We start from the raw sequence: 26155 nt of genomic DNA on the forward strand, positions 1-26155 counted from the left end.
GCAGTTCTGGCTACTTCCAAAATCAGCAAACCTCTGCATTCTTCCAGGCACCTTTCTCCCAGACTGCTCCCCACCTGCCTCCTTTCATTCTGCAAGTGGGACAATCAAGCCAAGCCCAAAGTCTCATATTCACGCTGGTTTGTTGCTGAAGCCAGTAAGTTTCCAGGCATCAGGGTTGCACATTTTTTTTTAAAAAAGATTTTATGGGGGCTGGCACTGTGGTGTAGTGGGTGAAGCCACTGCTTGCAGTGCTGGCATCCCGTGTGGGTGCCTGTTCGAAACCCGACTGCTCTACTTCTGATCCAGCTCTCTTGGGAGAGCTCTGCTTGGGAGAGCAGCGGAAGATGGCCCAAGTACTTGGGCACCTGCGCCCACATGGGAGACCTGGAAGAGGATTGGTGCAGCTCCAGCCATTGTGGCCATTTCGGGAATGAGCCAGGGGATGGAAGACTTCTCTTTGCTCCCCCCCACCCCCACCCCCGGCCTCTGCCTCTCTGTAACTTTGCCTTTCAATTAGATAAATAAATCTTTAACAGAGTTTTATGGAGCCAGTGCTGTGGCATAGAAGGTTAAACCTCCGCCTGCAGTGCCAGCATCCATGTGGGTGCTGGTTCAAGTTCCTGCTGCTCCACTTCTGATCTAGCTCCCTGCTAATGCACCTGGGAAAGATGCCCAAGTACTTGGGCCCCAGCACCCACATAGGAGAAGCTCCTAGATTCTGGCTTCCACATGGCCCAGCCACAGCCATTTGGAGGGGTGAACAAGCAGATGGAAGATCTCTCTCTCTCTCCCTCTCTCTCCCCCCTCTCCATCCCTCCCTCTCTCTCCCTCCCCCCATCCTCTCTTCTGTCTGTGTCTCTCCTTTCAAACAAATAAATAAAACATTAAAAAAGATTTTATTTATTTATTTGAAAGGCAGGATGATTGGGGGGGGGGCAGAGGGAGAAAGATAGAGATCTTCCATCCACTGGTTGTTCCAGTGCAACTGCCAGGGCTGGGCCAAGCCAAAGTCAGGAGCATGGAACTACATCTAGGTCTCCAACGTGGGTGTCAGGAACCCAAGTACATGGCAGTCATGCACCGCCTCCCAGGAGCGCTAGCAGGAAGCTGGATCACCAGCACTCAGCAGCCAGGACTTGAACCCAGGCACTCTGGTGTGGAATGCAGGTGTTCCAAGCAGCAGCTTAACCCACTGTGCCATGACACCCAGGCCTGCACATTTTCATGTTCACCCAGAGGCACACAGGGAGCTGTGGCAAGTCCAGATGAGATCCAATCCCAAGTAGAAATTGCAGTTCCAAGTGGGGATGCTGGAGGAGGAAAGCCCAGACCAAAGGCATCAGACCTGAGTCCTTGTCCTGGGCTGCACGTCTCTGAGTGCTGGCCAGGAGTGGGGCCTGCAGAGACTTGGTTCCACCTCCTGCCCCTTCGGCCTGAGTAGTTTTCAAAACGATGCAGGTCTAAGATGTGAGGAGACTTGTGCAGAAAGACCATGCATGTGTGTGATCGCCTACGCCAGGGTCAGAGTCCACAGCTGACTGCTCTCACAGCAGCCTGGAGTGGGCCAAGCCCCAGACAAGCTCAGCTCATGGCCAGGAACTGGTGTTGATAACAGGGATGTTCCTCGCACCTTACCCAAAAACCTGAGGCTGAGCATTGCCGGATGCCACCGTCTGAGCTCCCAGCACCTCCTCTCTTCCCTGCTACCATGGGAGGTGGCTTCATATATCCCCCAACGGGTTGTACTCATGAGACCAACACTAGGGTTGCGATCACAAAAACGTCTCAAAATGCACTAAAGTTTTTGTCTTTCCTGTGTAAAAGTTCAAGTTTCAGGTGGGCGAGTGGCCCTGCTCCACACGGTCATTCAGGGCCCCAGGCTCCCTCCATCACCCCTCTCTTCCATCTCCTTGCATACTTCCTGTCTGTAGCTGAGGCTGAGCTTAAGCCCCCTCCCGGCCTAGAGGAAGGGGACAGAAAGCATGGAGGGGAATCGCTGGCCGGCAGAAGGCACATCTCTCTCTTTGGATGCCAGCAGGAGGCTGGGAAACGCAGTGCAGTGGGTCAGCCACCTGCCAGCTCCCAGGGAGTGAGTGTGTGAGAAAGGGACATGGATTTTGTTGGACAGTTACTGCCCTGCACCGTCTGGGTCGATAAAGGGCAAAGGTGTTAGTACAGTCTACTTCTGTATTCTAATGGTCACCTGCAATGTTTGAAACATTTCTTTCTGTAGGTAATGTGATGGGGCTTCCAAACATTTGTAGAAGATGGAATTAAGTAACAATGGGCATTTTCCATGGAAAAAACAACTTTGAAAAAGTTTAGTGATAATTACTGCTTCAGTCTCATGACTTGCTATGCATCTGTTTGGACTATTTCTTCTTGACTTAATCTTGGTCGGTTCTATCCACTTCCTCAGGGTTTTCCAGTTTGCCAGCAGAGAGCTGTTGATAGTAGTTTGTGAACATCCTTTGTATCACAGTGGAATCGGCTGTAGTGTTCTGTGAACTTTCTGAAGCCTCCTTGTTTATGAACAAGGTTTAGAATTCTAAAGGTATAAGAAGGGCTGAGAATTAAAAAGAAATCTCTCTTTCCTGTGCTGCATTGCCCACCTCCCCTCCCTAGAGTAACCACTGTTTTTTTTTTTTTCCCCGTCACACCCCTGCTACCTGTACAATGTATGCCTTTCTTTAAACACTGCTGATAAAATGAGGAGTCCACCAAAGCCCACTGGAGTGTGGTGTATAATAGCTCCGACAAGATGCTGTGATCACGAAAGCACAAACATTGCATGATTCCAGGCCACGAGACACCAGGTGCAGTCAAATCCGTGGAGAGCGAGAGTGGAGCACTGGTTCCCAGGAGCTGGAGAGGGAGGACCGGGGCGCTGGTGCCTGATGGGTGCAGAGTCTCTGTTGGGGAAGATGGAAAGCTCCGGAGAAGGCCGGTGGTGATGGCTGCATGGCACTGTGAATACACTGCAGGTCACTGAACTGCACACTTGAACTTGGCTCAGGAGCTAAATTTAAAAAAAAAAAAAAAAGATGGGAAATGGTCTAAAAGCCCACCCATGGGAATGGTTCATAGTCTGTTCACTCAAGGTCTCCACTTGGGAGAAAGAGGCTGCTCTTTGTGCCCTGCTCAGGGAAGAGCACTAAAATGAGTGCCATGGCTGTGGGCGGACCACAGGCAACGTGTGCTGGCCTTTGACGTGGGGTGCGCTGTGCTTAACAGTGCCGACTCTGGGGCCAGCATTGTGGCGCAGCAGGTAAAGTTGCTGCCTGCAACACTGGCATCCCAGACCCGCACAGGCGCCTGATTTGAGTCCTGGCTGTTCCACTTCCGATCCAGCTCCCTGCTGTAGCCTGGGAAAGCAGCGGAGGATGGCCCAGGTGCTTGGACCACTGCACCTATGTGGGAGACCCAGGTGAAGCTCCTGACTCCTGGCTTTGGCCTGGCCCTGTGCTGGCTGTTACAACCATCTGGCTAGGGAATTAGTGTCTCTATCTCTCCTTTTCTCTCTGTAGCTCTGCCTTTCAAATGAATGAAAATGAATTACTTTCTTTCTTTTTTGAAGAATGCAGACTCGAGCCATGCTTCCTTGGTCTGGGGCTTTGGGCAAGTCCCTCAACTGCCCTGTGCCTCAGTTTCCAGATCTGTAAAATGGGGGATACATTAGTCCTTCATCCTAGGGTTGTTGAAGGGATTAAATAAGGTAATGAGAACAAAGGCCTTAGGAGAGTGCCTGAGACATAACACGTGTTCCCTACATTGGGGTGAACCGATGAATGGACCTGAGTCAGCTCCAACTTGGAGACCTTGGGCATGGCTGTAAGCTTTGGTTTCCTTCTTGGTCCAATGAAAACAGGTTTCTGAGTGGGAAAATCCGGGAGTCGGCGGGAGAGAAAGCATGGAGTTGTCATGGGAGGCTTTACGATTGCCTTTTACCAGGGCATCAGCCTGCTGGGCTGGGGGAAGCAGCCCTGGAGTCCGAGGGGCACCTGCAGCCCGGGCCGACAGTGCAGTGCAGTTCGGCTGGGTTTTGGAGGAGGGGAGGGACAAGGGACTGGTGGGAGTACCTGCTGCTAGGCTGCAAGAGGACCTCAGGATGATGGCGGCCGCCCTGCCACCTCTCATGCTTCCGGCCTGCTGGTCACCCAGTGAACCTCTGGCATGGGTCAGCCCCCAAGGCGCTGGATTGCAGGGAGGACCCAGCCTGAAGCCTGGGGGCCCACCTCTCTCCTGCCACCGGACCCCTGGGACCCTGGCTGAGTGGGCTGGACTCTCCGAAGTAAGACGTCTGGGAAGGATCTCCCCACCTCTCAAGAGTGCCGGAGGAACAAGACAACAGAGAAGCTACTTTGCAAGATGATTAAATCCCTAAAAAAATGCTGCTCATTTGAGTTGCTTGTTTTAGGCAACCATATTGAGCACGTTCTGTGAGTCAACTATTTTATGTACGCATACCTCATCTAACCCTCTGTCTCGGTCAGGTTAAGCCAAGTGCTGTACCAGGCAACTCTCAGACGTCAGGGACTTACTTAACTCTGCAGGGTCTATTTCTTACTCATGTCTGAACCCAGTGCAACCTGGGCTTGGTTGTGTGCCAAGCATGGGGATGAGACTCCTTTCACCTCGTCGCTTTACCACCTTCTAAGGCCGTGCTGTCCTCCACTGGGTCCTCCATTGGGAGTGACGAATGTCGTTTCCACCCGCAACGCCTGGCCAGCTGAGCCACCTGACTAAGCAAGCTGCCAGGGGGTGCCAGACACCCTCTCTGCCCTGCCCAGGGGAAGTAACCCATTTTATTGATGAAGAAACTGAGGCCCAGCCACCAAGTGCTTGGTCCAGGGTCATATGTCCAGTAAGTGGCAGAGCCAGGATTTGTGCACACAGACCCCACCCCCTACTTTTCACTCCATTCTGTTCTTTCACGTCCTCCTCCTCTGAAGATACTGCAGTATTTTAAAAGTCTCCTGGTTCCTGAATTATCTCATTTCATCCCAATTCCTTTTTCCTTTTACCTCCAGAATTCCTTCTCTCTCTCTCTCTCTCTCTCTCTCTGTGTGTGTGTGCGCGCGCGCGCTCACTGAGCAATGGTCTTCCTCACTCAGAGCCTCCAGATATCAGGAGTTATAGGCAGAGCCAGTGTCATCATTCGTGTGGCTCAATGCAAGATGAAAATGCAAGAGGCTGGCGCTGTGGCACAGAGGGTAAAGCTCCCACCTGCAATGCCTGCATCCCATATGGCTCCGGTTCATGTCCCAGCTGCTCTACTTCCAATCAAGCTCCCTGATAATGGCCTGGGAAAAACAGCAAAAGATGGCCCAGGTACTTGGGTCCCTGCTACCCATGTGGTAGACTAGAATGAAGCTCCTCACTCCTGGCTTTGGCCTGGTCCAGCCAGAGCCTTTGTGGCCATCTGGGGAGTGACCAGCAGATAGAAAATCTCTCTCTCTCTGGACTTGTCATAATGTTTGTTGTTTGTTATTTAACATCTCCCTGCCTCAGCCAGGGGGATCACTCATGGGGCAAGGGGAGACGCGCACAGGCACCTGGAGCCCTGCCCCTTGCCTTGGTGTGTGGCACCTGCTCCTCCCATCCCGACTTTTCCTGTACCCAGCCCTCGGGGTACAGTGGAGCTGTTGTTGGGCAGTGCTGAGAAGCAGGTGGCTGGCAAGGTGGCAGAAGGCAGGTGGATTGAGGCTCTAAGCCCCCAGCATGTGTTCCATCATCGCTTCAGTCTTCACAGACAAAACACAGATGCACAGGTGAAGATACACAGGAATTCACAACAGCGACCACACGGTTTTTTTTTTTTTTTTTAAGATTTATTATTTATTTGAAAGACAGACTTACAGAAAGAGAGAGACAGAGATTTTCCATCTGCTGGTTCACTTCCTAAATGGCTGCAACAGCTGGGACTGGTCCAGGATGAAGCCTGGAGCCTGGGACACCATCCAGGCCTCCTACATGGGTGGCAGGGGTCCAAGTACTTGGGCCATCCTGCACTATTTTCCCAGGCACATTAGCAAGGAGCTGGATCAGAAGTGGAGCAGCCAGGACTTGAACCACTGCTTATATGAGACACTGAGACACTGATGTCAAGGTGATGGCTTAATCTGCTGTGCCACAGTGCTGGCCCCTGCTGGTTTGCTCTTTTGCTCTTTTATTAAGGGTTTGGGAGGAAAGGGAGCTAAATCCATGTTTTTGGTTCACCACACTTAACCAGAAGTTAGGTGAGCCTTGGGGAGACCTCTGTTTTAAAGAATGATGTTCCTTCTCCAAGTATTTATTGAGCCCCCACTGTGAGCCAGGTGCTCTGGCAGGTGCCAGGAAATGGTGTCAAAAAGCAAGCTCTGCTCTGGGAGGCTGGACCATGGCATAGAGGAGAGAGGACCCGGAGATGGAGGATCGTGACTTAAGGCATCAGGGGTCAATGCAGAGGGCCTGGGGCTGCAACTGGAGTGGAGTCTAAACTTGTGGGCACAATTCAGGAAGACGCTTTCCGAGCAGAGAGAAGAATGAGCCTTTCACCACTTAAAAGAAAAGAACCTCTTATTTTCTCATTTAACTTTGTGCTCAAGGTTATTCTGCATTCAGTTTTTCTTTTGACAGTCTTCTCTGTTGCTCAGTTATTATTTAAAAAAAATCTGCTTCTAATCTTCCTGTATCTAGAATAGCAGACAATCAAGTGTGTTTGAAATGTATCTAAAATAGAAGTTAATTAGGCTGTGAGTCAAGGTTTGGACTCAGCTGTGAGTAAAATGCATAAACTTTAATGTATCAATTTTATAACTTCTATTTTTATTGCCCAGTAGCCTTCCTAACTCCTGCAGCTTAATTTATATTCCAGATGACCAACATTGATTGTCATACAAATGAAACATACATTCTGTTACAAAACTTGAAACCTCAGCTACTGACTCTCTCCCTTCTAGCCACATGCCCTCTTTCTCCATGAAAAAAAAAAAAAGGCACTGGCCTAAAGTTTGCCCACAATATAAACTTCCATTTCACACATTTCCTTGGTTTAAAAAGGCTGATTTTATCACATTTTGTTATCTCTAAAATGTTGATAGGGGTCTTGGCATTAGTTTCTTTCTTTCTTTCTTTGTAGAGAGAAAGAGAGGGAAAGAAAGGCAAACTCCCATCCACTGGTTCACTCTCCAAATGCCTACACCAGCTAGGGTGGGAGCCAGAAGCCAGGAACTCAGTCCAGGTCTCCCACATGGGTGCAACTTGAACCATCACTGCAGCCTCCCAGGATCTGTATTAGCAGGAAGCTGGAGTTGGAGCTGGAAATCAAACCCAGGACTCTGATGTGGGAGGCAAGCTAGGCTCAATGCCTGCCCCTGTTGCTTTTCTTCCTTATCGGGCATGTAATAGCATGTTTTAGAATCAGTGATGTCTTAGTGTCTGTGAAACACAGAACTGATATTCAGAGCAACTGGGAACTTGTTCAGTTTCTCTAACCTTTCCCTGTGCTATGCTGGAAGGAGAACCTTAGAACCTTATACTCTTCACTCCCTTCAACCTTCTAACAACAACAGGGATGATGACGTCAACAGTGATAGGCACTTATAAAATACCTGCTGTGTGCTGATGCTTCTCTAAGAACTGCTCATATACTTCAACAATTCTATGTCAGAGAGGTGGCTATTATCCCCATTTCACAGAGGAGGACATCAAGGCTCAGAGGTAGAAGTGGAATCCAGGCAGTCTATCTCTTAAAAAAATTTTTGTTGTTGTTGGGCTGCCACTGGTGATTCTAGGAGACAATAGAAGTATCTTCATTCTAATCAGGTGTTCTTATCTGACTGTGACTTAGAATCAACTAGAGCTTTAGCAAAATGAATCCTAAAATGCAGCCAGAGTTGAAGATCCTGGTTTAAATGATCATTGTGAGACCCCTACCTGTGCCAGTCTGGGATCTGTGATGCCACCTCCGGGATGGCTGCCCAGTCTGGGTGATAACAGCCTGAGCCCCTTAGCGTTGTGCAACTGGATCCCTTGGTTAGAAAACGAGCGTGTGAGACCTGAACCTCATATATATTTTTAACTATTTGTTTCTTTTCCTTTCTCCTTCTTCCAGCTCTGGAGTGCACAGAAAATCAAGCAGGTAAAATCCAGCTTTGATTCGTTCTCTTCCCTGCCGTGAGCTCTCCTGGACCTCACCCTGCCCTGTCCCTGGGGTCCGGAAGCCTTCCTTCCCATGGTTGTTGTGTGCCCAGCCTCCCCCTCCCTCCTGCCCAAACCCCTGCAGGTGTGAATTTGTAAAGCCTGGCCCTCCATCCAGGCTGCCTTTGCCTTGGTTTTTAGAGCTCCTGAAGGATCGGGCTCCATTCCCAAAAGCCTTAGGTGTGCCAGGCCAGGGGAGAGAGGGCCTGCACAGCGGACCCCACCCTGGCTCTGGGGGCTTCTGGTCTCCCCTGTGTTCAGTTGTAAGGATTGGTCAAGGGATGGCCTGCTGTTATGGCCGTGTTCTGGGCTTCTCCTGCCCTGACAGTGGAGTGGTCTCTCTGGCCAGACAGCAGTGCCCAGCCCCGTTCCCCTGGGAGGCTGCCTTTTCTCCCCCTCCTCCCTAATGCCTCTGCTTGTCCCCCTCCTTCCCTCTCCCCTGGACCCTGTGCACTGTCCCCGGCTCCTGCCAGGCCATTCTACACCCGGATACTAATGAGAAGATCTTCATGCCCTTTAGAATGTCAGGTAAGCACCTGGGACCCTTCTGGTTCTGCCATCTGAGGTGCTTAGTCCTCTCATGGCTCCAGGGACATCCAGATGTGGAGCTGGAGGAGGGGCAGCACCTGTTCCATAGACACCTGCATGTTCACTTTGGCTGAACTGCCCCTACGGAGCTTTCCTGCCTTTTCTTTCTTCTTTTTTTATTTTTATTTATTAAGATTTATTTTATTTATTTGAAAGAGTTAAAGAGAGAGGTAGAGACAGAGAGAGAGGTTTTCCATTGCTGGTTCACTCCCCAGATGGCCACAACAGCTGGAGCTGAGCCAATTCAAAGTCAGGAACCAAGAGCTTCCTCCAGGTCTCCCATGTGGATGCAGGGGCCCAAGGACCTGGGCCATCTTCCACTGCTTTCTCAGGCGCATTTACAGGGAGCTGGATCGGAAGTGGAGCAGCGAGAACTCAAACCAGTGCTCATGTGGGATGCTGGCATCGCAGGTGGCGGCTTAACTATGCTACAAAGCTGGTCCTGTTTCCTGCCTTTTCTGCCTGGGCAGTTGGGGTGGAGCTATGGCCTCCATGGGGGAAGCTCATCACCACCCTGCAGGTTCCCAGCCCTGGCTTCTTCACATCATTCCTCTCCTACCTGCCCACCACCCATTCTTCCCTTCGGAGTCCTGCTCCCTCTTCTTGTCCATCTCCAGATGAGCCCCCTGCTCCCTAAGGGTGCTGCATGCCCTTCTTCCAGGAGGGTGTGTGCTGTTTGTCCATCTGCACACACAGGAGGCAGAGGCAGGAGTTCTGCCAAGGGGAGAGCTCTGCCCCAGGCCATGCCCAGTGGTCACTAGGGGGAAAGCTGTTTCCGGACTTAGGCTCAGAATGCACGCTGGCCCGTTTATCCCATTGATAGTTCTGATAGTCACCTGCCTAACCTAATTACCTAAAGAGGGTCACACTCTGGGTGCACTGACGCCTTGTCCTTGCCAGCTCTCAGTGCAGTGGGGTGAGCACCCTGGTTACAGGGTGGCACCCAGAGCTGCTGGCTGCTGCCTTGGGAGGGCCGTGGTGGCTGTAGAAGGGCTTCTCAGGTGCGTGGGACAGTCAGGGCCCCCACCCCCCACAGAGCCTGATGCAGACAGAATGCAAACCAGGAGATGGGTGCACATGCGATGTTGTTGTACAAACTGGGGCCATTAGCACCCTGTGGCCTGGCCAAGCCTCTGAGCATCTCATAGCTGCAGTCACAGTGCTCCCCAGTCCCTCTCACCCATGCCTGGCTGCCCTTGCCTTTCTGGCCCCCACCCCCCCAAGATTTATTTATTTGAAAGCCATATATATATTTGAAAGGCAGAGAGAGAGAAAGAGAGAGAGAGGGAGAGAATCAGTCTTCCATCTAATGGTTTATTCCACAAATGGTCACAATAGGTCAGACTGGGCCAGGCTGAAACCAGGAGCCAGGAACTCCTTCTGGGTCTCCCACATGGGTGGCAGGAACTCAAGTACTAGGGCCATCCTCAGCTGCTTTCCAGGCTGTACATTAGCAGACAGCTGGATTGGAAGTGGAGTAGCTGGGACTTGAAGACTTGGGATGCAGGTATCCCAAGCAGTGGCTTACCCACTGCACACAGTGCCTACCCATCAGGTATTTTTTTTAAAGATTTATTTATTTATTTGAAAGTCAGAGTTACACAAAGAGAGGAGAGGAAGAGAGAGAGAGAGAGAGAGAGAGAGAGAGAGAGAGAGAGATCTTCCATCCGATGGTTCACTCCCCAATTGGCTGCAATGGCCGGAGCTGCGCCAATCCGAAGCCAGGAACCAGGAGCTTCTTCCAGGTCTCCCATGTGGTGCAGGGGCCCAAGGACTTGGGCCATCCTCTACTGCTTTCCCAGACCGTAGCAGAGAGCTGGATTGGAAGAGGAGCAGCCGGCAGTAGAACCGGCGCCCATATGGTATGCCGACGCTTCAGGCCAGGGCGTTAACCCGCTGTGCCACAGCACCGGCCCCAACACCAGGTATTTTTAAGTGGCATATTCCTTGGAGGCCCTGATCCAACTGTGCCCATCTGCCCAGAGAGAGGGAAGCTGGTGTGCATGCACAATTCCCCACACTCAAAAATGAACCTTGCTTTAGATACAACTCAGGTAAGCACGCTCCTGCTAACAGGCACCAGCTGAGGGGCTGCCTGCTGACAGCAGTGGGGGTGGCAGAGGGAGCCCTGCCTGGGGCTGCTGGGCTCCCCCCAGCTCAGTACTGCTCTACTGAGGGTGTCACCTGGGCACTGTAGACTGAAAAAGCTGTTGCACATACAGGTGCACCCTTAGGTGGGGAGGGAATTCTCTTCCCAGAAATGGTCACGATACTGGGGGATAAGGGTCTGTGCTAGAAAGACAAGCTGAGAGGGACAGGAGGACATTGCCTTGGAAGATGTCCAGTCTTGTGTCATGAGTGTGTGTAGGGGCATGGTGACCCATGGAAGAAATTACCAAGGGGCACTGGTGGGCAGCTTTGCCTGGAGGAACGGGTCTCTAGGTTCTGGGAGTGGTGAGTTCAGGCTGGCTATAGGGAGCAGAGACAAGGAGGCTGGGAGCACAGGGGAGGCTGGGGCTGGAGAGCCAGGGCCAAGCCCAGAAGGCCCCTGGGCGTCTTGGTTGAGGGGTGAGTGCGTTCTCAGACTTGACTCTTTTCTCTCTCTGCTCACAGGTTACATTCCTTTCGGGACACCAATTGTAAGTGCTACCTTCACAGGATTTTCTTTCCTTAAAAATTTTTTTGAATGTATAACTTTATATCGTTGTTCATAGATACTTGACTGAATGATTGGTTTAGGGTAAATTCTTAGAGAGGAACTATGGGATGAAGCGATATAGATTTCTATGAGCAGTGTTGTGGCGCAGCAGCTAAATCACTGTCTACAATGCCCAAATTCTATATGGGCGCTGGTTCACATCCTGGCTGCTCTACTTCCTGTCCAGCTCCCTGCTAATGCACCTGGGAAAGCAGCAGAAGATGACCCAAGTGCTTGGGCCCCTAAAACCCATGTGGGAGACATCCTGATGGAATTCTGGCTCCTGGCTTCAGCTTGGTCCAGCCATCTGGGGGGTGAACCAGTGAATGGAAGATTCTCTCTCTCTCACCTCTGCCTTTCAAATGAATAAATAAATCTAGAAAAAGAAAAATAGTATATATTTCTTTAAAAAGTTAAAATATATATATTTTAAAATGAAGACAAAACATATAACAAAATGTTTCAAGCACACAGAACAATGCAATGAGCACCCATGTGTTGTCCCACATATACATATAATATATACATATTTTATATATATATGTGTGTGTGTATATATATATATATATATATATATATATATATATAAAATTTTGGGGGCAGAGAGACAGCAGCAAACCCGAGAAAGCTCTCATGTGCCAGTTCCTCCTCAAATATCTACACTAGCTGGTGTTGGACTGGGGCTGAAGTCCGGGGCCACAGACTCCTCCAAATCTCCCCTGTGGGTGGCAGGGACCTGACTCCTTGAGTCACCACAGTGTCTCCCAGGGGCTGCACTGGCAGGAAGCTGGAGTCAGGAGTGGAGACAGAAACCAAAGCCAGGCTCCCCTGTGGGACACAGGTGTCTTGACTGGTGCTCAGCCGCTAGACCAAACGCGTGCCCCTCTTTCTGTCTCTGTTGTTGTACACCATCAGACTTCTGAAAAAAGCGTGCTGACTTGCAGCCAGCACAGGATGGGCAGTGCCTTTGTCCCAGCGCTGTCATTAGGACCTGCTGGTTACAGGGAAGTTTTCCAAATGAATTTGGAAAGTAGGAACGTAAGGGTACCTTTAGAAAGTTACCGTTTAAAATTAATTCAGAAAGCATTTCCAGGACACCTTTCATCCCATTCTGGCATCAAGCTTATCCCTTGTTCCCTACTTTCTTTCCTGTGTTCAGTATTCCACGTTTAGTGGTATGGATCAATCTCCAAAACAATTTTGAATGAAAAAAATAGTAGCAGAGTACTGATATCCTCTGAGGTCATTTGGGTCATGTTTAAAAATGTGCAAAGTAATAATCTACCTGGTTTACTGGTATATTTTTTATAAATCCATGAAAACATTCATGGGTGCAGTAAGCCACAGATTCCTGAGACGTTGACCCCTGGGAGACACAGAGAGAGATGGAATCAGGAGGGGATGGGGTGCCTCGTGTGTGTTTGTGGTTTTGTTTCTACACAATCATCAGAAAAGTTTGATTAAACAACATTGTTTGACGACACGTGGGTGCTCATTGCATTGTTCTGTGTGCTTGAAGCATTTTGTTATTTTATGTTTTGTCTTCATTTTAAAAATTGTTTATTTTCCCCAGATATGTGTTTTTGAATTAAAAATTGTAATTGTACACACTGATGGGGTAGGATGTGATGATCTGACTTATATATATGATGTGTAATGATCCTATCAGGGTAATTAGCATCTCCGTCTCCTGAAACATATATGATTTCTTCATATTGGGAAACGTCAAAGTCCTCTCATCTTGTTCTGTATAAAATATATAAGAAATTGTTGCAAACCACAGTCGCCCTGCTGTGCTGCAGGCTCATTCATCTTCCATCTAGTTTATGCAGACATCGTGTAAACCCGGAGAGGAGCTGTCCGTCCCCATCCTCATGAAGTTTCTCTGAAACTACTATGTCGTTCTGAAGTATTCCGAGAAAAGGGTTGCAAATCTCCTACCCAGCATAACTCTGTGTGTGTGTGTGTGTGTGTGTGTGTGTAATTTCTCTGCATTTCTTGCAGTTATATATATATTAGTGCAATGGTGTTGGGTGTATTCATGACAGTTTATTTTCGTGACGTTTTCTCTCTCTCTCTCTCTCTCTCACACACACACACACACACACACACACACACAATATCTTTGTAACCTTGCCTTGAATTCTGCTTATCTCATGTTAGTATTTCGGTTTGCCGTGCTTCATGTGTTTGCCAAGTATATCATTGCCTATCTGTGTTTATGTCAGTAAATGTTTGTGTCTATTCTACACAAAATAGCTTGATTTTCCTTTTTAACCCAATCTGAGAGGCACCATCTTTAATTTACTTCTATTTACTGTACCACTGACTGTGTGGCCACTGAGCTCTGCCATCAGGTACATTTGGTGTTTGTTTTGTTCTGCTGGTTTGTTTGTAAAGAAGTGTTACTATTTCTATTTCTTGTCCTGATTTGCAATGGAATGGCAGTTTTCAGAGGTTCTTTTGGTTTCTTAAGTCATGTGGAAGAGGAACATTGAATTCTCTCTGGCTACCATTCATCTCTAATAGTTCACTGTAAGAGAAGTTGTGTAACATATCAAGTCAGGTTGCTGCATTGTAGTGCAGTTGGTTGAGCTGCCGCTTGTGACTTCGGCATCTCATATGAGTGCTGGTTGAGTCTCAGCTGCTTGACTTCTGACCCAGCTCTTGCTGTGGCCTGGGGAAGCAGTGGAGGATGGCCCAAGGGCTTGGGCTCCTGCACCCATGTGGGAGGCCTGGAAGAAGTTCCTGGCTCCTGGTTTTGGCCTGGCACAGCCCTGGTCATTGCAGTCAAATGGGGAGTGAACTGGTGGAAGGAAGATCTCTCTATCTGTGTGTAGATATGCCTTTCAAATAAATAAAAAAATTTTTTAAAGAATCAAGTCATAAATGTGACTTCTCCCACCCTGCCCATGTAGGAAGAGGCATTCACATTATACTTTTTTTTTTTTTTTTTTTTTTTGACAGGCAGAGTGGACAGTGAGAGAGAGAGACAGAGAGAAAGGTCTTCCTTTGCCGTTGGTTCAACCTCCAATGGCCGCCGCGGCCGGCGCACCGCGCTGATCCAATGGCAGGAGCCAGGTGCTTCTGCTGGTCTCTCATGGGGTGCAGGGCCCAAGCACTTGGGCCATCCTCCACTGCACTCCCTGGCCACAGCAGAGAGCTGGCCTGGAAGAGGGGCAACCAGGACAGAATCCGGCGCCCCGACCGGGACTAGAACCCGGTGTGCCGGCACTGCAAGGCAGAGGATTAGCCTAGTGAGCCGTGGCTCCAGCCCACTTTATCCTTTTTTAAAAAACTGTTAAGATTTATTTTTTATTTATTTGAAAGACAGAGTTAGAGGGGAGGGAGGGAGGGAGAGAGAAAGAGACAAAGAGAGAAAGAGAGAGAGAAAGAGAGAGAGAGAAGGAATATCTTCCATCTGCTGGTTCACTCCCCAAATGGCCGCAACAACTGGGGCTGGGCCAGACCAAAGTCAGGAGCCCCAAGGTTTTTCCAGGTCTCCCACATGCATGCAGGGGCCAAGCACTTGAACCATCTTCTGCTGCTTTCCTAAGCACATTAGCAGGGAACTAGATCAGAAGTGGAACAGCTGGGACTTGAACCAGTGCCCATATGGGATGCCAGCACTGCAGATGGAGGGTTAACCTGCTAGGCCACAACGCTGACCCCTCAGCATTCTACTTTGCTAACTGTACCATTTTCCCTCTGTGCGCTTGTCTGGTGTTGGAGCCATCACCATCATCATCGTCATCACCACCATCATCCCCGTCAGATTTATAACATTTTTCTTAATATCTGTATTAAGCTTCATAATTACTTAGGCTGTGTGTTTGTGTGTCTGTTTTTTTTTTTTTTTAATTTATTTGACAGGTAGAGTTATAGACAGTGAGAGAGAGACAGAGAGAAAGGTCTTCCTTCCGTTGATTCACTCCCCAAATGGCCTCAACATCTGGAATTGTGCTGATCTGAAGCCAGGAGCCAGGTGCTTCCTCCTGGTCTCCCATGCGGGTGCAGGAGCCCAAGCACTTGGGCCATCCTTCACTGCACTCCCGGGCCACAGCAAAGAGCTGGACTGGAAGAGGAGCAACCGGGACTAGAACCCGCTGCCCATATGGGTTGCCAGTGCCGCAGGCAGAGGATTAACCAAGTGAGCCATGGCGCCGGCCCCTGTTTTGTTTTTTTTTTTTTGACTAATCATCCGAGAATCGTATGAGGACAGTACACTGCGAATCCTCGCGAATCTCTGGAAGTGCACTTTCCCTGCCCCGCACTTTGTATAGGAACAATACTTGGCCTTCTCCTCCTCTTTTCCTTCCTAGGTAAACATCCCCTCTTTCCTTGGAATCATTTGGTATTTTTTTTTTTTTCAATTTATTTTTGGAGTTCAGAAATATCTTTAAGATTAAAAAAAGTTCTTCCCTGTATATTTTATAAAATGATACAAGTAATACATGAATATGTTCTTGGGGGATTCAAAAATACCACCAAGAGTTTTTTTTTTTTTTTATAAAGAATATTATGGAAGTTACACAAGTAATAGATGCAGATTCTGTGCACTCCAAATTCAGCATGAACAGAAGTGTGCTTCCTTCTGACCCTGACCCCGGATCCATGCCCAGAAGTGACGCCTGACAGAAGCTTGGTGCAAGCTTCCAGGCTTTTTTCTAGGTGTTTGTGTGCATGTAAATCATATACATTACAGTGAAGCAGATAGCGGGAGACAGCACAATGGGCTCCTAGCCTTAGCGGTTTGCCTATGGGAGGCCGGGCTTCATTCACTTGCTCACCAGCTCGCTTTATCTGCTGAGTGCTCTCTTCTCCCCGCTGGTGGGTTAGGCTGATTCTGGTTATTTGCACTCTGTGAAAAAAGCCTCGTCAAGCTCACATTGCACAGGCATGGGGCTCTCTCAGGGGCACATTCCAGGAAGTGAACTCGCACAGAGAGGTCTGTGGGGGCTGCAGCTGGAGTCCCTTCCCAGAAGGCAGAGTTCCCCACACCTCTGCAACAGCGCTGTGCACCTTCACAGGTTTTGCCTGGGTGCTGCGGGAAGGCGTGGCTTCTCATGAGGGTCTGAACTTTGATTTCCCTGAACGCCAAGCAGATGGTGCTTTCCATCCACGCGTTCTCTTTCCTCTTCGTTGAGTCACCTGTCCATTCCCTTTGTCCCTCCTTCTGCGGGCTGCATCTTTCCAACTGATTTGAAGGAATTCTTTATATATTTTAGAAGTTAATCCTTGGAATTGTCTTTATTGCAGATCTCTCCTCCAACTATTTTTTCCCCTTTTTTTGTGGTGCCTGGGCAGAAAAACTTTTAAGTGTCTGTCTGTGTGTGTGTATGTGTGTGTGTGTATTTTAATTTGAGAGGCAGACAGAGCTCCCATTTGCTGGCTTACTCTAATGCCACCAACAATTGAGACCGGGCCAGGCCAAAGTCGGGGGCTGGGAACTCAGGTGCACATTAGTAGGAAGCTGGAGGGGTTTTAGACGTCTCAGTTAAGGCTGGACCGCCGGGCCAGATGCCTGCCCCTGGCATTTTTAAGTCTCGGGACCTCTCATTTCATGCTTCTGAATCCAGTGCTGCTCTCCCGCCCGTCTTCTTTATTAAAAAACTGGATTTGCGAGAGTTGAGCCAAGGAATGAGCTCTTGGATGTGTTTATCAATTCTCTAATTTATGAATTTCTGCTTTTGTTTTTATAATGTCATTTTTCCTTTTTGTGGTTGGTTTCTTTTTGCTTTGAATGTTTATTTTATTTGTTCTCATTCTTATAATTAAAATGTTTAAGGCTATGATTTTGCCCCTGAATTTATCTAATATACGCTTAAATCTAAATGTTTTCATATACAGCAATCCTATGCTGTTATTTTCTAAATGATTTTGACATTGTAATTTTGAATCTTCTTTAGTCAATGAGTCAGAACACATTCTGAAGTCGAAATGGTTATTTTAAAACAATGTATTTTGTTATCTTGTTTTCAGAGTCAAGTCTACAATTCTGTCATTTGGGACTTACTGTGATTTTCTTTGTAAACACAATATGTATTATATCAGATAGGATTAGAATAACCTGTAATGTAAAATCCAAAGTAACAGCTTAAACAAATTATTTTGTTTCTCTCATGTTAAAGAAGTTTGGTGCAGGCAGAACCCTACAGTGTCACAGGAACTCAGATTTCCATTTTCCTTTTTTTTTTCTTTTTTTTTTTAAGATTTACTAATTTATTTGAAAATCAGAGTTACACAGAGAGAGGAAAGTCAGAGAGAGAGAGAGAGAGAGAGAGAGGTCTTCCATCCAATGGTTCACTCCCCAATTGGCCGCCATCAGCCAAAGCTGCACTGATCTGAAGCCAGGAGTCAGGAACTTCTTCCGGGTCTCCCACGTGGGTGCAGGGGCCCAAGGCCTTGGGCCATCTTCCACTGCTTTCCCAGGCCTTAGCAGAGAGCTGGATCTGAAGTGGAGCAGCTGGGACTTGAACCAGTGGCCATATGAGATGCCAACGCTTCAGGCCAGGGCATTAACCTGCTGTGCCACAGCGCCAACCCCTAGATTTCCATTTTTCTACACTACCATTTTTATGGTAACCTTTATTATAAAAGTCACCCCATGGCCCCAAATGATTGCTGGAGATCCAGCCATTACATTCAGATTTCAAAGAGGATAAGGAAGAGAGGAGTAAAATGATGTATGTCCAGCTGAGTCAGATCTCTCTAAGGAGGCTTTTTGGAAGTTTCACACAACAGTTCTTTTTACATTTCATATAGAATTTAGCTGGGTATAGAGTTGATCTCCATTATGTAGGGATTTTATTAGTAAGAAAGAAGGGATAGGTGGTTAATAAGCTGGAAATAGTGAGTCTGCTATAATAACTTTTAAAGAGACTTTATTTTTATTTACTGAAAGGCAAAGCATGAGAAAGAGGGAGAGGAAGAGAGACAAAGGGAGAACTCCTCTCTCCACTAGTTCCTTCCCCACGTGGTCACAACAGCTGGGGCTAGACCAGGCCAAAGCCAGGGGCCTGGACTCCATGCTGGTCTCCCACGTGGGTGGCAGGGACACAAGGACCTGGTTCATCTTCTACTGCATTCCCAGGCACATGAGCAGGGAGCTGAATAGGAAGCCGAGCAGCTGGGACTTGAACCAGTGCTTCGATATGGGATGCCGGCGCTGCGGATGGCAGCTTATCCTACTGCACCACAATGCTGGCCCTGATTTTTATAAATATTCCATCAATACCCAGGAAAGAAAATACATTTTGCATTTTGTATTTTTGCCAAACCAGAGAACTGGGTGTTTGAACTGGCAAAAATCAAGTATGGGACTCATTTCCCAAGAAGCCAATGGACCCCTTTCAAAGTTAACACCTTTGACTGGGATGAATTGGCTCCCCCAAGAGATGCCCATGCTGTGTCTCATTCAAAAGCTGTCACTGACTTAGGCTCCCCCCGTGCTCTCCCACCCCTCCCCATGCTCCCCAAGACAAGCCCAGTCATTGCAGGGTCACTGCGGTCCTGTGGGCATCCCGGGAGCGTGGGTGCTGGTCCCGTGCCGGCGTTCATTGCTGGAGCAGAGCTGCAAGGGTCCCATCAGGACCAGTGCTTGTGTGAGTGGATGTGTGCCACGTGAGAACAGATGCTGTGACCACTGAGATCCTGCAGGTGCACTTGACAGAGGCGTGATGACTCATTGGCCCCACTGCCCCTCCCGCCACCACCCTGCCACTGCCTCCCCTTGCGTGGTGGGAGCGTGGCGGCTGCTCCAGCATTTGCCCAGAGCCTGGCGCCCACCAGCCACCTCCACTGCTCCAGGGCCCTGCTGTTGCCTGGTAGCGCTGAGCCTTTCGCTAACTGCTGGGTCTGAAGGGGAGGGACGGTTCCAGTCCGCACCTTCAGGAGGCCCCTGGCCTGATGGAGTGGGTAAGAAATTTCCGCCTGCAGAAGCCACTAAAAATGCTTACCAAAATAGAAATGGGGGTGCCAGCAAATGTGCTAGGAAATGAGGCCCTGGGTGATGCAGGGGAGGGGCGACAAGGCTGGCAGGTGCCTCAGCTGAGAAGCTTCTGGAAGCAGCCCCGGGCAGCTCCTGGCCAGTGTGGCCATCCCGGCTCTGCCCCCTGGCTGAGAGTTCTCCTGCCCCCAGCCACGCACCCCGCAGAGCTCAGGAGGAGCGAGCTGGTTTCCTCCCAGAGGCTGGTGCCAGTTTAGTCAGCAGATTTCACAGATCCACTGGCACTCATGGAGTGGCTTATTTTAAACTTAACATTTGAAGATGGGAACTTTTCTCCCTTTGGTGTGTGGCAGAGCGATCCTGATTTATACACACGCGCAGCGGCGGAGCCGGGGTGCTGAGGCTGCTCTGTGGGCCACCTTGGTTCAGCGCTCCCTCTCTTCTGGTATCTTGTTGCCAAAACCCTCCCCAGTGTGGTCGCTGCTTACCAACAGCCTGTCCGTGCCCAGGTGCCCACTAAGACATGTGCGGCCCTGGCCTTTGCGGGCACAGGTGACTGAGGGATGCAAACCCCAGGGATCCAGTCCCATCCAGCTTTCCCCCACTTCTCCACCTGCTGCCTGCCCTCGCACCCCTGGCTTCCGTCATCCCTCAGTGTCAGAAGCCAGATTCCTCTCCTGGGAGCATTTGCACCTTCCTCTCGCACGGCTGCCCTGCCCCTGTCATGTCTGGAACTCTCCACACGCAGGGGTTAAGTGCCTGTGTGCAGCAGGGGAGGGTGAGAACCGGCTGGCTGGCCTGGAGCACCTGTGAGTCTGGTGGCCTTGGGTTAAGTCCAAATCCCAGTCGGTCTCGGGATACTCGCCTTCTGATTTTAACCCAGGAGGTGATCCATGGACTTGGAAACCCTGTGTCTCACAGGTGCCAGTGTAGGTCCTGTCCTCCCCAGGGTGTGCCAGGAGAGGTGGGCAGGACTGAACCCCATGGCTGGGCCTGCATCTCCCACCTCTGCTCATCCCAGACCCTGCTTCTCCCCTGCTGATGTCCCAGTCCCTCCAGGACTACTGGGCTGGCACTGGATGGCAGGGATACATGTGTGCTGACAAATAGTATTTTCTTGACCTGGCTGGCATCCTTTAGGTAGCCACACCCCTCAAACACTGCAAAGTCAGCCCCATCAGTCAGGAGATGGAGACAAAGGAGAAGGAAAAAGCAGACCCAGCGCGAGGTAGTGGGGCTCGTGGCAGCCCTCCTGGAAAGGAAGAGCATGTCTGGTTGACTCAGGGTGGGGGCATGGGGCACAAGGTCAAGGGGGCAGCTGTCACCCCGTAAGCTCCATGAGAAGTGCACATGACAGGGTCCCAGCCCTCATGACACCTGCTGCAAAGATAAACCTTACAGTCGGAGGCTGGGGAGGCTCCCTGGAGAAGGTGACAACTGAGCCCTGAAGGGTGAGGAAGGAAGCACTAATGAGCCTCAGGCATGAATTCCCCCTGCTCCCGGACCTGCCGGGCAGCCCCCGAGGGATGGAGGGTGAGGCGGCCAGGCTGCTCAGGCACCAGCGTCTTGTGAAGATGTGATGCAGGTGCACACGTCAGGCAAGGGTTTGGGCCGGGAAGGACAGCGCAGGCGCTCTTCCTGCATAGCCATCGCAGAGTGGGTCTGCTTCACGCATCCTGTCTCTTAGCCTCCTCGACCAGGAGTCTAGCCAGGGTCGTCACTTTCTCCTGGCAGCAGTAGACACACAGGAGGGCAGGCAGAAATGAGTGTGGCCTCTGTGGCCTGGGCTCAGAACCACACGGTTCCTCTTCTTCCCTCGGGCCCTTGGCCGGAGCAAGCAGGAAACGCGTTCCTCCCAGGAGGAGGTCGCGGTGAGGGTCTGAATGTGGAGTGGTCGGCTGGGGAGCAGCGCTCAGGACCCGCGGGGTGCGTGACTAGACTTTTAGAGCTAAGGAGGGGATGGCGGTGCACTCGTGTCCCAGGCCAGCGGAGAATTGTTTGAAGCGCCTCAGAAGGAGTTAGCAGCGTTCTCTCAGCCTGGAGCATGGGCCTCTCAGACCTTAGAGAGCAAGGCCCTGATTCTAACCCCAGGAGCGATAAGGCCCATGTTCAAAGACGGTGCTCAGTCGTGTAGTGCAGGCTCTGGAGCTCGGAGCCCGGAGACCAGCAAAGGCTAGAGAAGAGCTGGACAGCAGGTGCAGGATACTCGCACCTGGCGTCCAGCGGCACCGGCTCCACAGCAATCCCTGAGCCGAATCTTCCTTCCTCGCCTGGGAGCGCCCCATTAAACAGAGGAAGAAATGGGGGCACGGAGAACTCAAGTGACTCACCTGTGGCCACACAGCTACTAAACATGGGCTCCAGCGTTTGACAACCAGAGCTCGAGGGTTAGTCCCCAGGGTCCATGGCCAGACTCCGGAGGGGAAGGGGACAGGTCAGGTGGAGACAGATGTGCAGAGAGGAGAGCCGCCTGGGGCTGGAGCCGCACAGAGGCCTGCAGCCCTGCTGGGACTATAAATGGGAGCAAAGATAGGCTGTGAGATTTGGCCAAGGTCCTGCAGCAGGCGAGGCGGGAGGCTGGGCTAGAAATCCTAGCTGTTGGCTCCTGCTTCGCTCTCCTTCCACTCTGCTGGGTACCAGCGCATTCTGGGCTTTCTGCACCCGTCTGCGCGGCCACGCCTGCCGCGTCTCCCTCTTGGAAGAGGTGCAACCCACTGGCGTTGGAGCCGGGTGGACCGGCTCCCTCTCTCCCTCCGTCTCTTTCTTCCTTTCCCCTGCCACGTTCTGGAAAGGGCAGCGGGAGGGAATGTGGGCAGGTTGCACCAGAGATTTACATCTGAGAGCTGAAGGGAACATTTATTTTTAATTTAGACTTAAAAAGAAAAAAAGGAAGTTATAAAATATCTGCTCCTGCTCCTGGGATTGCGCAGATGGTGCTGCGCTTTGCCTATTAGGGAACAGGGCTGGCATCCGCGTGCTGCGTCCCCGCTCACCGCGCGGACCTGGAGGACAGGGTCCCTGCTTGTCCGCTCAGCCCAGGGCTCCCCAGGGCTCCCCAGGGCCCCGTGTGGCCAACGCAGCTTGGTGCCCGCTGCCGCCTAACTTCACCCTCTACAGTCTGCTTCTGCCGATTTCCCAAACCTCCTGCCCAGTCAGGGCGGTCCCTCAGCTCTCCCTGCTCCTGTGCACACAGGCACACGTGCACACGCACATGCATGCCCACACACTCACATGTGCACGCACACATGCACATGTGAGCACAGCTCCGCTCCATCCCCCCTCTCCCTTTGCAGATAACCAGGGCACACTGTCCTGGCCCCTCCCCGAATTCCTTTTGGATTTGAGAATTTATCAACTCACACCAAGTACCTGTTAAACCATCTTGTTTGCAGGCCTCAGGGCTACAGAGGACGATTTGGTACATTTTCTGTCTTTGTGTTCCGGGTTTGGAACCACTTCCTCCTCTCTCCCCAGTATTCTCCCAGGGTGGGGAGGGGGGATGGCAGCATGCAGTGTGGGACACAGTTGGTGCCCCTACACAGGCAGGAGGGGACTGAATCCCCTCTTCCTTTGTGCTCTGGGGGATGAGCTGGGCAGTCATGGCCCTAAGGCCAGGAATCTGAGACCTGAGTGTGTCACATTGGACAGATCACTGAATTCCTCTAAGTCTCAGTTGTCCCATTTGCAAAATACGGAAGGTAATCTCTGTTTTTGTTTGGTCCCCAGAGTTATTGTGAGAATTATGGTGAGAGACACGTGGGGAAATCTGGCTCTTTAAGAAGGTGCAAGATGTGTTACAGCATCCAGGGGTGCTGGCATGGACACCAGGCTGGGCCAGGACAGAAGTGGGGATTGTCCAGCAGGTCATAGCCAGGTGTAGTGTGTGTGTGTGTGTGTGTGTGTGTGTATGTGTGTGTGTGTGTGTGAGAGAGAGAGAGAGAGAGAGAGAGAGAGAGAGAGACAGCCCGCCCGGATCCTCATTTAGGAGTCTGTGTTGTTCTGGGAAAGAACTGAGATCACTTTTAAAAATGTGTGCCGCAGGATAAAACAAGCGAGGGCGAAAATGAGGCACCAGGAAGTTCAGGGAGAGGGAGGCAGGACCGAGGACTGGGCCTGGAACCCAGGCAGGGCAGCTCTGTGTGCTTGGCAGAGGTGGCTGGGGACAGCTGGCCTGTGTTTCTTGACAGCCAGGGCAGAGAGGCTGTGAAAACCAGAAAAAATGTCCCCCAGTGGGCTCATCGTGGGATCCTGTGATGGAATAAGCCTGAGCTCTGGTGTGTCGTATGGTGTCCCTGGTGTCCAGGCACATTCCAGTGGGGGAGGGTGTTAAGGAGGAGACAGCGTAGCACACCCTGTGATGGAAACTCCGGGCTCGGGAGAATGGGGTGCTGAACTCCAACCAGGGAATAGCGTAAATTCTCTGGCTTTGGGAGGCAGTCACACATGCACACACACACACACATCTGTGCACACACGCTTACTCCCCCCCTCTTCAGGCTCAGCTTTCTCTCTGTTCCTGGCTCCTGACTCAGGGCCCTAGGGTGCTCCCAGTACGTGGAACCCCATCATGGGCAGAGACAGAGGGGCTGTCTCTGTTGTCATCATGCCTGCCACTTGGAACAAGGCTGTCAGCCGAGGTAGGACTTCCGAGGTCTTGCCTTTGCTTTATAGGTCAGAAAGCTAAAGTCTGGAAGGGGCCATCTTCCCCCAGGGGCCACAGCGGGACTGGGCTGAGGCTGAAGTCTGAGGTCTCCTTTTTGTCACTTTGGCTCCCTAAGCTGCCACTGCAAAGGAGAAACCCAGTCAAGATCTCACTTTGGTAGAAAAATCTAAATCTCCTAAGAGAATTCCTCTTTGGAGCTGCAGAATGCTTTTCCATTATGTAATTTTATTCAAACTGATATGGGCCAATAAATATATAAGTGTGTATGTGTGTGTGCGGTGTTTTAAAACATTTTAATGTTTAAAACATGATTTACTAATGCTGCTGAGGATGTCTAGAATTTGATTTGCTGCATAGTATTGAATGTTTATACTTGTTCCTTGCAGAAATTCTTGCCAAAGAGCCGTTTTATGTACGGGAATAATAAATAAGTCAATATGCGGATGATTGTGCACATTTTCCCCATATGCAGTGATGCTTAGGAGATTTGACTTTGTGCAGAAACACTCAGAAGGTAGACTGAGTCACCCACATGGAGCCCTCAAGTCCCCAGTCTGGGCCAGCGTGGAGTCAGAGTTACTCTTGCTTTTGTTAATAAATAGAAGGAGTCCAGGTGATATTTGGGCTTAGGAAATAATGGATTCATACTTAGCTACACGGAGTAGCCACAGTTAGCCATATGTGTGCATTCATTCAGTCATTCATTCGTTCATACATTCAACACGTCTGTTAGACATTTACGTTTCCTTCAGTAGCTTAAAATCAGAGCAGGCTTCTCCTTCCTGGAGGTCCCCAGGTAATGATACAAATTCCCCCAAGTTCTGTTTAAACACCACCTAAGGCCTCTGAAAATGCTCACAGCAGTGGTGGGGGGTATGCAGGGCGCAAAGGTGTCAGGTTACAGCAATGGAAAGAGGGATCTCCTCTTGTCTGTCTGTCTGTCTTCATCATCCCTCCCCCCCCCCCATGAAAATACTATGCAGAGACACCCAAGAAGAGTGTGAGAAAGTGGCCCAGAACCTGACCCCTGGCGACAGTTAGCGCACAGCAGATGCATCCATGCTTGGAGGTGTGTGTGTGCGCGCACATGTCTGTGCCTTTGGAGAGAAGGGGGTCTCTGTCCTCACAGAAGTGGATCACGCTATGAAGCCCACCCCTCTGTGCTGGCCCAGCTTGCTCTTGTTTGAGGGTGCATGATTTTTCTTTGCAAAAGTGTAGGATGTTTCTCCTGCCGCCTTCAGCCTCCCTCTATCTCTCTCACAGGTGGTCGGTCTCCTCCTGCCCAACCAGACGCTGGCATCCACTGTCTTCTGGCAGGTGAGAGTCTTAAAGGAAGTGTCCAAGCAGGTGCTGGCGAAGAGCTCCCTGCCCTGGAGGCTCCTGCCCCGCCCAGGCCCAGAAACCACTGGAGACTGAGCTGGGACTTTGGCCCCACTGAGTGGGTCCCTAGAAGCCCAGCAAGTCTCGGAGGCCATGCCGTGTCACTGTAACCTTTGGAGGGAGTGCTGAGGGCTAGGCTGGGTGCCCTCCCCTGGGACACAATGGTTGGCCACCCAGTCTGCCTCGTGTCGACATCAGCCACACGCACATCTGTAGGGGAGGGTAAATTCATTCTAACCCCAAGGCAGAGAAGTACATCACAGACCTGGTCCCTGCTCCCAGGGGCAGCCGGGGTCATGGCTTGCTGAGATCAGTTGCAGATGCCTCTGTGTGTGTGTCTGTGCAGGGGGGTAGGGTGGGGGGGGGTGTGGTGCAAGGAAGATCTGTCTGTATCTGGGAGAAGATCCAGTCTTCCCTGAACAAAACCCCTAGGGCATTTGTGTCTGTGCTGGAGGTGGTGCAGACCCTGCGCTGGAAGCCTCCTGCAAGAGGGGCAGGGCTACCAATCATTGCAGGAGCCTAAATGCATCCCCCCCACACACACTTCTGTGCAAGGATGGTGTGGCAGAGGCAGCAGAGCCACTGGGGCATCAAGTGCCGTGGTTCTGTGGGGCCAGGTGGACTGCTGGGGTGGGCGCGACCACATCCCACCTGAGACTCGTGACATTGGGTGCAAAAACCAGCATGGGCCCAGGGA

The 26155-nt window shown here is 50.7% G+C and overlaps 1 protein-coding gene across 9 annotated transcripts in view; it reads left to right on the forward strand.

The window, feature by feature from the left end:
* Nucleotides 1–26155, forward strand: part of SFXN5 (sideroflexin 5) — a 122661-nt gene that overhangs the window by 42388 nt on the left and 54118 nt on the right. For all 9 annotated transcript variants that reach the window (XM_002709756.6, XM_017340676.4, XM_089327545.1 and 6 more), the window contains 4 exons: nt 8096–8122; nt 8655–8709; nt 11383–11408; nt 25342–25395. In XM_002709756.6, the coding sequence (XP_002709802.1) occupies nt 8096–8122; nt 8655–8709; nt 11383–11408; nt 25342–25395 (162 nt within the window). The remainder of the gene's footprint in view (nt 1–8095; nt 8123–8654; nt 8710–11382; nt 11409–25341; nt 25396–26155) is intronic.

Source organism: Oryctolagus cuniculus, chromosome 2 (assembly GCF_051225735.1).
Source record: "Oryctolagus cuniculus isolate XC-2025 breed Fujian yellow rabbit chromosome 2, ASM5122573v1, whole genome shotgun sequence".
Taxonomy (NCBI): Eukaryota; Metazoa; Chordata; class Mammalia; order Lagomorpha; family Leporidae; genus Oryctolagus; species Oryctolagus cuniculus.